Source organism: Micropterus salmoides, unplaced genomic scaffold, assembly GCF_014851395.1.
Source record: "Micropterus salmoides isolate LMB-PRFRI ecotype aquatic unplaced genomic scaffold, ASM1485139v1 Ms_hic_scaffold_3, whole genome shotgun sequence".
In the NCBI taxonomy this organism is placed as follows: Eukaryota; Metazoa; Chordata; class Actinopteri; order Centrarchiformes; family Centrarchidae; genus Micropterus; species Micropterus salmoides.
In genome coordinates this window covers 34,550,388-34,562,420 of record NW_024042261.1, presented here as the reverse complement: position 1 = coordinate 34,562,420, position 12,033 = coordinate 34,550,388, and the positions used below count along the sequence as shown (strand labels likewise).

At 41.0% G+C, this 12,033-nt stretch overlaps 1 protein-coding gene across 2 annotated transcripts in view; it reads right to left on the bottom strand.

Annotated features, from left to right (window-relative positions):
• Positions 1-9,051, bottom strand: part of nova2 (NOVA alternative splicing regulator 2) — an 87,031-nt gene extending 77,980 nt beyond the window's left edge. Inside the window, exons 1-2 of one of the 2 annotated variants that reach the window (XM_038693088.1) lie at positions 8,119-9,050; positions 5,482-5,550 (exon numbers count right to left, since the gene is read on the bottom strand). In XM_038693088.1, coding sequence (XP_038549016.1) covers positions 5,482-5,550; positions 8,119-8,275 — 226 coding nt within the window. In that variant the 5' untranslated portion in view covers positions 8,276-9,050. Of the gene's footprint in view, positions 1-5,481; positions 5,551-8,118 lie in introns of both variants that reach the window. The other variant, XM_038693089.1, reaches the window with a different exon arrangement.
• Positions 9,052-12,033: the final 2,982 nt, after the last annotated feature.

The following is a 12,033-nucleotide window of genomic DNA, read 5'->3' as shown; positions in this document are numbered from 1 at the left end:
ATGGCAGAATTCATACTGCAGTTACATAAGTAACAAGTTTGGAGTCATAATTAAAACTTTACAATTCATTGTAAATATGACACAACACATTAAAGCTAAAACTAGGTGTTAAATTGCTCTCTGAAAGTTTTTAGGAATTTTGCGTTTAACAGTGTGCATCACAACTCTGTATGCTGTTTATGTTTAATGGTTGACAGTCACCCCCTGTGACTACATTCCTTTAGAGTTATTGTAGGGTGTTTTCTCAAATCCAATACTGAAATAATGGTCAGGTCTAAATTCAGTATTTATATTACATGTTTCCAATTTAAATGTTTGGTCATAGTTATATGTAATATACATACTTTAAGATCAATTAACTAATGGACTATTGTTTGGTATTATATATTATGTTAACAGTTTGCTAACGTATTTGGACAACACTGGTCTCTAGATAAATCCGATTAACCTATTGTCAAACATCTGGGAAATTGGATATGTTGCAGTTTTTATTATAATTAGTCAATACAATGTTGGATTTGTATATGAAACATTCAATTAGAATGATCAAAATAAAAATGATCCATTTATTTCAGTGGGCAGTTTTACTGTTTAATGATAATTTAAATGCCTTGTTAGATACGTTTCCCCCTTGACAAGGCAATATATCTGAGGAAAACTTAAATGGAATTGACAGATATCCGAATTCAGCTATAAATATCACAATCTGAACTAAAATGGGTTAAATGTACCCAAGAGATCTTGACCAGATTCTCGCGCAGCTTTGTGTAGAAACATCAGATGTGAGTCCCACATTAGGGGCAAAGTCTGAAGCGTAGCAGTGTGAACACATGTAGCCTCTACCGAGGAAGGGGGGTGGCTCTGGTATAGAGGCCTTGACCTCTGGGGACTTGGAAAATATTCATCTAAGCAGGGAGGGTTGAGGGGGGCAGGCTTTGTCTAACACACCCCCTCCAGTCCTCTGCTCTTTTGTTGGGAGGTAGTAATCACACGCACGCACACACACATATACACACAAACATGCAAAGCTCTCCAGCAGTGAGCCTCTGACCAGCTGTCTTCGGTCTGAAAGATGGCCACCGTCCTCATAAACACAGATAGCTCGCAGAAAGCAAGCAGGAGGAAATATCGCTGTCTTTAGCGTTCTCTTCTCTGCCTCTACGTGTCTGAATGTTTCACTTTTCCCACGTTGTTCATTTAATTTAGATTTGACATTTTAGGTAGTGACTTTCAGTATGCAGACGGAGACCCAATTTCTTCATCACTACATCTATCACTAGATTCAGGAGCTGTCAGCAGTTGCCGTAAGGCCCCTAACATTCTTTTCAATAATCAAATATTTGGAGAAGAAATGAGAAAGGGGGTTTCTAAAGTCTACAGGGTACAGCCCAATAACCTCCTTGGAGTGAGGGATTTAATTCCTAAATCTTACATATCAACATTTGGAATATTTTTTAATTAAAACTTTGAAGTCAATATTACCAAATCACAGATGAGTGTGTTCTTTAAAAAAGAGCTATTTTTCTCTTAAAGGTATTAGGGTGACTCATAACACCAGCAGCATCCAGTACTGTGTTTTGTTTTCATGCCAGAAATCCTCATTCTTAGAGACTGTTTTTAAAATGGAGGACATTTAAATTTGGAAAATTGTCTTGTTTTGTTTTTCTTAGAAAAATAATAAGTGGCTCCTGTTATTTGACAAAAGTTTGAAGCAACAATCAGAATAAATACTGGATAGTTAATAATAAAATATATAGAATAAAAGTGCTGGTCAGTAACAGACGGGTTAATACCTCCATGCATTTATTTTAAATAGAAACCCGACAGAGTAATCTCATTGAAGAAAAACATCCTGCTACAGAAATGCAGTTTGAATAGAGGTTTAGGGCAAACCAATGAAATGCCTCCATACTGAAACGATCCCTATCATCAGGGCGTCTGCGTAGAAATTGAAGCAGACATGGTGGCTATGGTAACAAAGATAACTGAAGCAGCCGTCTCCTTTCTCTCCAATGTGTGTCTGTGTGTGTGCCTGTGTGCATGAAAATCGGTGTGTATTGTTCATGGACCAAGGCTATTTCAGAGGAGGGGGCCCTTCCAGTTGTCCTCGCTGCATCGGCCCTTTCATCACTCCCTTATCCATATTCATCGCCACCCTGCTCTCCTCTCCTATCAGAGACCAGCTAGCTGTGACCGGCGACTCGCTCCACCAATCGCACACCTCCCTTTGTCGGAATATACCCACCTCTCATCCTCTTCACCCCACCCTGTACAATGGCTTCTTTTTTTACTTTGACGCAGTGGCTTTAAAAAACAAAGGGGAAGAGGAGAGGGTGGAGAAGGAGAGTTGCAGCTACCGCTGGCAGAGCCATGCAGATAGCGGCTACGAATCGATCGACAGCCTCGGAAACGGTTGTCGAGCTTGCGTCGTCAATGGCAGCCTGCGATTGATGATGGGGTGGGTGGAGGACGAAATGATGGGAGGATGAGGGTGAAGGAGGACAAGAGAAGGAGGGTGCAATTGTGATGGTCTGAAGTAGAGCATGATTAGTATGGATGAGGAGGAAAGGAAGATGGAGAGAATGGAAGAGGAAGAGAGAAGAGGGAGCAGCCGAGAAACGCTCAGACTCGTGAGTGAATAAAACAGGCGTGTCGCCGAGGAGAACGCCGTGTTCTGCAAAATACCGAGGATGAAGGACGAGTGTAAACCGTGTAATTCACATTCAAGACTAAATGTATGAAAAATTCAACTATTTATTTTGTAAGAATCAATCTCAACAGTTCAAATAACTTTTTTTTTTTTTTTTTTTTTTAATAATTTCTATGTATTCTGGCTCACATTGTTGCATTTTTGGTAATATTTAGGACTGAACCCCCACTGCCAAGTGTCTATTTTCAATTGTTCAGAGCCATATGAGGGGCTTCTTGCTCCTCAGCCTGGACAGCCGATCAATGTGAGGAAGGATATCCCAAAAAAGATGCTCCAGGAGCAACAGAAAACACTTCAATCAATAGCATCAAAGGCTCTCTCTCATGCAGCAAAGGTTCAATACTATATGTGTGTGTATATGTGTCCATCTGCAGCGCAGTACATCATTTACACACCCGTTCATCTTTCTCATTTGACTTCTTCTCTGCTTTTTGTAACTAAAGTTAGACATAAAGACAACTACACAACACACACACAAATCTTTCTTCATACTGCTAGTCCCCTAATGTCACTTGGCAAGGGCATTTCAAGGCCCCCCCTCCTCTTTCCCAACACCGGCTTGCCAGTCCATCCATTTGCTAAATTAATGTATTATATCTTACAGACAGGAGAGAATAGAAGAGAAGAGAACAGAAGAGAAGAAAAAGCCTATAAAATAAAGTGATGAACGGACTGACAGGTCTGTACGTCCAGGTCAGCAAACTTTTCCCTGACTGTTGAACCTGTAGACGTCCCCGCTCGCATGTTCATTTTCTAACCACCTACATGAAAATCGAAAAACAAACATCCAATTTATTTTGTTTGTGCTTACATAAGACTTCTTAATGGCTTATACAAGCAGTTTTTTTCCCCTGAAAGCTGCATTTGTTTTGAATGGACTGAATCGGAGTCATTTACATTAGGCTGAGAGCCTGCTGTTAGGTATTGGAGTATTAGTAATGGTATATACAGTTGCTTACACAAATATCACTTCGTAGTGTCAGTGGAGGGTTTTAGCTTCACCATGATCTGGATGCTGTTTGTTTTCCACCAGAAAAAATAGTGCATTATTATTATTTTGGGGCTTAGAAATGCTGATGTTTAAACATATTACAATTACAATAGCAAAAAGTTACAATACTTACTACTATACTTTTATTTAATTAGTCATAAATACTGTAACTCTATTTTAACTGTTGATGCATCCCATACACCAAATTATTAATACATTTAAGTTGATTTATTTATTTCCAACAGATATTAAGTAGCCCTGGATATCCTCATATCCTGAATCATTTTGACCAACTGATACTGTAAACGTATTAACTAAATGCCAGCACTGTTGCTGTAAACTCACCGGAAGGCTTAATGATATTCAGATTTTCAGAATATGCTACTTTACAGGAAAATAATCCATTCTCCAAATAAATGTAATCTAATATAAACATACATAGTAAAAATTCTAAACCCTGGTTGGCCAACAAGTTCAAACCTCAAAAAACGAAATCAAAATATTAAGACTGACTTTATCAAACATCTCTGATCATACATGCACATGATTAAAGGAAAATCTGAATTCCTCTAATGTGGGGGAGAACCCTGCTGGGTCGGGTTGAGGGGTAGGAGAGGTGCCGAGATAAGAATGGGTTTGGGTTGGTGGATTAGGTGCCTGTGGGGGTGCGGGGCTGTGAACAACAGCTACTGCATCTATCTATTGATCTTCTTCTCTGCTTCTTAAAGACTATCAGCTTTTCATAAGATGTAGCTATGATTTATGACCCTCGGGGTTACAGTGGTCTCTTGTCGTCCTGTATCTGCTGTCTGACAGCTGACTAACTCTTTCTCTATAATGTTGCTTCTCACTTTCCACACACACACACACACACACACACACACACACACACACACACACACATGTTTGAATAAATCCTGGACAGAAACCAACCAGAAACCCAGTGAAAAAATCCAAGACCCATCTTTGCTCGTCTTCATTGACTAATTAAATAGTTTTAATAGTTAATAGTCTACTCACTTCTCATTCACACAGATCTGAGTGGCATGAACAGAACACATCACTTTGCACAAGCATTATACTCTACATCTGGATATATTTCTAAGCTGTAGTTGTTGGATAAAAAAAACATGACTGAAAATGTTTTATTAATAATTTTTTTCTCCGATGAAGAGAAATATTTCTGATTGAATAATAAATAATAAATTCTTTCTTTTAAAGCTTAAATTAGTTTTCAACCTCCCTGTGGTAAAGGAAAGCTGTTAAAACAACAGTCATGTGCTTTTTACTCAACAGCAGCTGCACACTGCATACTGTAGCAATTAAATATCACACTCTGTGCACAATCAGGGAATGAACATTTCAACAATACATCAGCAGTCATAAACCCAAATGATGATATGGCTAGCATGAGGTCAAAGGTCATCAGGACTCATCTGTGCAGTAATGTTGGGTATCATGATAAAAGAAACACTGAATTTGTATAAAAAGCATGAAAATGGATGTTATGGAACTGATAACACACAATATAAACAATATCACCATGCATTATCCTGGATCATGAGTAGAATATGACGGTGTTACATGTTACTTTAAATCCTATTTAAATGTCAGGCCCTGCAGCAGTCAGACCTCATCATTGAAATGCCCTAAAATTAAGATGTCACTCTGCAGAATTTGGCCTTCAAGAACACATGTACGTGTTGTCACTGCTGAATCAGTCCTGCATTAAAGAAGGTTAAAGTAAAGATTATAAAACAGGTAGAAAATCAACTCTTACCATGAGTCTCAGTTTCTTGGTGAGGGAAAACAATGCCTTCAGTTTCAAAAAGGGGCTGCAGGAAGGCCACTACAGAGAGAGGAAGCACATGGGTAGGGAGTGTGTGGTGTAAACTAATCATGCAGAGAAACAACCATTATTATGATCTCTTAGCAGCACTTTGAATTATTTAACTTCAGAACTGCAGCCTGCGTGTAGCTTAAAAATATAAATACAAAAGCATATTCTCAGTGGAAATATACGGCTTCTGGTGAAAAGCAACTGAATTAATTGTCAGTGCAAAATTGTCACGAAAGACCTGAAACCAAGCTCTGATTCCTCTGTTGTTTTTCTTAAGGCGATGTAGTGAAGTGTGTGCGGGAGTGACTTGTTCATTTTCAACCAAATGTCATCCGATCATCAGCCTGATGCTGCCGGCTGAGGAAGTGTTGACCTGGCGGCGCCGCGGCCGTCCTCTCTGCCAGAGTAAAAGCTTGGTCGGCAGTGCTCATCATCATCATCATCCCAACCTTTTCATTTGTCTAAATGGACGAGCTGTCTGACTGTTTAGCAGGCAGGAGGATGGTCCCCTGAGGGCAAGCCTTACATTCAGCGAGGAGAGGCCGTTAGTGCTCCGAATGCTGCATCGATCTGCAGCTAAACCACGCTGTCTAACCTGAAGCTCACCCCTCCTCAGTCGGACACTCTCTCTGTTTAATTGTTACTCCTGAAGACAGCTATCATGTTTTTTGGTGGGAGCTGAAGAAACTGTTAAAAATGACTGTCCTGTTCTTTTCTGTCATTGCTGGAAGGGCCAGGTCAGCCAAAATCAACAAAATGATAAAAACTTATTTATCCTCAGGACTCTCTATGGGTCACACTATGTTTTTTTTTATTGTGCCACCTGTCATTTTGCATTAAAAGGGACAGGCCACTCAAACTCTACAGGTCTATAAAGATTTAATGTACTTAAAACATTACAGTAACCATCATACCTACTTACTTGTGCGAGTGAAATATTGCTAAATCAGGCCAATAATGACACCTCAGTAGGGATATATCTGATGCCATCCAGTTATGTTGACCACCTCTAATATGATGGAGGGTCCTCTCTGATAAAACTGCAGTAAAAATCTGATTTTCTTATCATATGTTTTTTTTTTTTATTAAACAGATTTGATTTATAATTCACCAGGCACTGATCATTTCACTTCAGGGATGCACTTACATTAGCAAATTTCATTAATCTGTGTTTCAGAAGAGAGTTTAAATTTTCCCTTACAGTCTTAACATGTTTTAGAGACTTTTCTGCCCTGACAGGAAAGATATTTAGGGCAAAACTTATTTTTTTTTAACATGAAAATAGCCACATTTAAACACATTCAGCATGCCATAACTGCTGCATACGACTTCAGTCAAAGAATATTACTAATATTATTACTAATCTTAGAATTAATGGTGCAGATCACCTAAAATGTACATTTGTTTCAAAATCTTGATGAACATCTTATTCCAAATTTGATTTTAACTCTAATCATATCTGCCACTTTATGTCAGAAGCGTCCAAAATAATATTACATGTTCATACTGACAGTCAGATTTAACAATTTGCATTAAAAGTTTGGGTCATGTAAAATCTACAAATTCTAATTAAAGCAAAGTCTTATACATTCAAAATCTTTAGCTGCACCATCTCTTCACTGTGCACACAATGTTGTGTAAATAACACATTTAAAAGCGTAGTGTATGTCCAAATGTCCATGATGGGGTGCATGGCCAGATAGGCTTCTAATGGTTGTAATGCTGGGTGATGGGAATGCTTGGCGCATGAGAGCATGTAAACAAAAACCAAATATGGTGATTGCCATGGCGACATATCCATATTTCATCCAACCAGAGAATGATGAAGAAACATGATTGGACAATTTAGAGAAAAAATATCTCCCTCCTAGCTGCAGGTTATTAAAATCAGAACAGCAAAGCATGATAAAAATATACAGGCACTGGCATGCTGCAATAACACAGAGACACTGTCGCATGAGCTGCCCTGTATTCCCCTTGTTCTTTCTGGCTAGCCACAGGCCTGCTGTTAATATGAGTCCGCTTGTTTATCCGCTTGTGTAATTGTACACAAAGCGGCGATGGTGGCTGATGTGAGAGATTATCACAAGGTCATCCGTCGACGGGATGAGAGCCTGCGATCACGCACCAGCCTGATCTGGCTTTCACTTGTTTACATCCTTATTTTGGCTCCAGCATGGCCGCTGTGGCTGCGCGTAAATCTTAAAACGCCATAAAAACAATTCGGCTAATATAAAGAGGCTAAACAGTCAGGATGTGCGCGAGGGGAACCGGCGGCTTCCCTCCAAATGCCCCCTTAGTCCCTTTCATTGTTTTCTTTTCATCAAAAGCGGCGGCCCATGTTTTTTTTAATGCTGATGGAAAATGACTGTTGTTCGTTAGAAAGCGGATAAAAAATCGTGCCCTCTATATTTATATCACTGCCTAAGTGAGGAACAATGAATCTGTGTCTGTAACATTCCACTGTGTCCCTCAAGAAACAGATCAACCTGCTCTCATTTTCTCTCTGCCTGCCTCAGGACGAAGCAACATTCACCGAAACACAAACAGCTCCCGCATCCCCATCGCTGCTCTTACCTCCCGTGTTTGTGCGTTTGGTGCTGCTGGCCTCCGTCGGAGTCTCCAGGGGTCTTTTACGTGAGTCCGGGGGATCGGACTCCATGTGTGGTTGTTGGTTGTGATGGTGAGGATTTGAGAAAATCCCGTTTTGCTGTACTGCTCCGCCGGCCATCATTTTCGAGCTTGCTCTTGGATGCTTGGGCTGCGTTTGCGTTTAAATCCCCCCTTTTCCCGTTTTTTTTACGCAACGTAGACGTGCAGATGAGTCCTTGCAGAAGGCAAAAGCGATTTAGGAATTGGAAAATACGCCTGTTTCTTACGGACGGGGAAGGTTAGCTGCGCGTTTCTCCGTGGTGCGCCGTGCGTACAGAGATGCTGCGCAGGGACAGAAAGAATGAAACGCTGGAGCGGCGGATGATCAGCTCAGAGGTGGGAAATCCGAAACCTCTGCAGATGGAGTTTGATCTTGGCTACTAAAACCGTGCAAATGGATCGTCAATCTTCCATCAACCTTTTGAGATGCGGGCTAGGATATGTGTGTCATTCCGCTGCAACTGGATAAAAGAGCGTACTCATGTCAGGCAGTGCAGGATGGTGGCGCTCCTCTGCAACAGCCAGCGAAACGAAACAATAAATAAAACAAAACAAAAAAACACACACAACCGAAAGACAAAGAGGTGAAATCAACCGAGGAAATAAGAAGGAAAGGAAAGGTCGGTGAAGCAACACTAATACAAAAAAATCCGATGCGTTACTGGTAGGCTATTATAATTTCTTTCTTCTTATGTCCTGGCTCCGATCATGAAGACACCCGGGGGTGACGGGGTGCGTGATGAGGGTCCGGAGACGCGGAGCTGGAGGAACACACAGAGAAAGAGACGTTTTTTCCTGCTCGTTCTCTCGGTGAAGATGCTGCAGTCTTGCGTTCAGAGCATCCCTTCTCTGACTGGCTGCTAGAGGGAGCGTAGGGGAGCGACTGACGTCACAATGCCTTCATTGACATCCCGTAAACTTGTATTTCCCGTGTTTTAATGTTGCCTAAAAGTTAGACTTGTCAGTGTGTTGTCGTGTTTGTTTGTTTTTTTGGTGAGGAAATAGCCTAAAGCTTAATAATAACACTAAAGAAAAAAAAGAAACTATTTTTTGTCCAGTTTGAGCAAAGGTCTACTGAAGAAAAAAAATGGAAACACTTGCCAATGGATTAGAATAAGCTAATAGCCTACATCACATCAGTGGTCACTCTCATAGTTCACTGTGTTTTCATGCAAAGGCTAGGTTATAGCCTATGTACAAAACTGAAATGAAAGTACGCTAGGCCGATAGTAAAACGTAAAATGTTGATGAGTCTTACCAAGTCTACTTCAAATAAACATTTCATCTCTTGAGGTCAATTCAAACTAAAAGCCCAAGGCCGGTAGCCTTGCTATGTTGAAGGCTAGTAACTCACGAGGGAACGAGGTTCCTTATTTTCGACGTCACATGAAGGCATCAGGAGAGAGAAAGCGAGAAAATGAGAAGAAGAGAGACGCCTCGTCGAGATGCGATTGGCCGAGGCTACATTTCTCCGGCAAAACGAAAAGGACACGGATATATTTGCCCGGTGGAGTCACATGACGGAGAGGAGAGGATGCTGCGGCGGGTTTTTAGTCCACTATAGTCGCGGCAAATGCAATTATGGTTGAATGGGAAGTCTTAAGGTCCCTCTGCGGCCGTTTGGAAGTCTGTAATGCTGCCTATCAGCAGACCAAGGGTGCTTCAAACACACCTGGAGTTCTGCAGAAGAGCTTGCCCACAGTTTTCTGTCTTGAATTTAAATGTTACTAATCAGCAAGTGAATTAAACTGGTGAGAGTTCAAGGAGGGTGTTTATATTAAAGTGGAAAAAGCACAAATTAGCAGCATTTTAAAAAATCCCAACACATTTTTTGTTTTTATTGGTGGTTGTTTGCCTCATTGTAATCCCTAAAATCTCAAAATTGACAGATTCTTGCTTCCAAAGCACCTGACCAACCCTGATGACCCTTAGGCCAGACTGACGGCCTGCACCTGCATCAAAAGAAAAACCTAATTTCACAGGTTTGGTAGTTTTGCATGACCATAATGCAGTTCTGACACTGAAAACGGCCCCGTGAAATAGGAAGCATGAAACCTGAGCACCCAGCCTGTCTCACCTGTCCCCTCAGCTGCTGTGTGACCCACCTGTGTGTGCTGCGCCTGACATCTCTGCGTCGCTCCGCCTGGATCTGAAGAGGGATCCTCCAGCACTGAGCTGTCTGAGAGAGCTACACCCGCCTCAGCCTCTCTCCCTCTCTCTCACACACACACTCACACATTTGGCATATTCTCACACACACTCCGAGAGGCACGCAAATACCTTCTACTCCCTCTCTCCTCCTCTGTCCTCTGTACGGTGCCGTACAGATGCGGTGCGCCCTCAGTGCCTCCTGTAGATTGTAGTCAAGGTGACATTGTGCTGCCTGTGCACGCACACACACGCACACACACACGCACACAAACACATACATGCACTCACACGCAGAGCAGCTATCTCACACTATTTCACATTGCCATGAGAAACGCACCAGTGAGCCAGTCTCCTGCTCTGGAAATACGTGGCAAATACGAGGCAGATGGATCCCAAGCTGCAGTCTGAAAGAGATTCTGCAGCGCAAGCAGGCGCTGCTCAGAGGGACAAAAGGCCTAGACGCCTGCACCTAATTGTATGAACTACACTTCACAGTCTGTGTAGCACAGTTTGAGCTGGACACATTCATTTATACATTTGGAGCAGAGACAGAATATGTTGAAAGCTGCGGGTCCCACACTGCCAGGCCGTCCACGCTGCTGCTGCAGCATATGGAAAAAGTGAAGTAGCCCCATAAGCAGTAAAGCACAGACTAGCAGCATTCTTGAGTTTTTATTAGGCTGGGGCTATGAGCAGATGTTAGTGAGATGGTTTTGAGAGATTTAGTTCTGCAAACTACTGTTCGGCTTTGAACAGTGACCCCAAACACTTAAAGCAGCTTTCAGAGTTGCCACAAATTATCCTCAATACCATATGTTTATAAGAAGCAAATTTACAGTAATACCTCAGTAATCTGAATGCAAAATCTTCACTTTGCCAATAGCAAATCTTTTACTGTCATGGAATCAGTTTGGAAGAGGAGATTTTCCAATGATGGATTTTTCATTTTGGAACCAAAGTCTGGAATTCACTGTTGAGTGACTAAAAATGTTTGGTAATGACTCAAAAGCAAACGGGAAGAAAAGCTGGGACGTGAGCCAGCTGGAGTGTCAAATCTCAGACCTCTGAGATAGTAAAAAAGTTCTTAGATTTGACCTAGTGCACGAAATGAGATAAACATTTAAGCAAACATTTAATCCCATCAGTTCCGTAATGGAAAAAAAAAACAGTTGTTACTGTTGATTTACCCTCCAATAATTCAAATAAAGACTAGTATAAAGTCTATTGATGAGTGAGTTCTCTCTAAGAACAAGGTCATCTTAAGCAGGTGTGACCCACTCAAACCTGTTTTTCCTGCAGAGTTTGTACTGTACATACAGTATTCTATGTTTCTCTAACACTGGGTCAAGGCTGACTGCAACTAAATGGATATTCAGGATGTAAAATCAGCTGTATTGCGCACAGATGTTCGGCCTCTGCTTCCCCCTGCTGGTAGCCTGGTAGAAAAGCTGCATGTAGTGTAGTTTTCTAGTTAACATCCTCCTTTGAATTTTATTGGTGCTAAAGTTTGTCCCCATCATATAATTTTCTTAACAGTGGACTTTGGCATGTAGTATACTTTATGTTTGCTTAAAAAAATCAATACAATAATTGGTTTAGGCTGCATTTGGAATTATTTAACAAATATATATATATTAAAAAATATTAAAATAAGATTAAAAAAAATTGTTTCCCATCACTTACATTGGA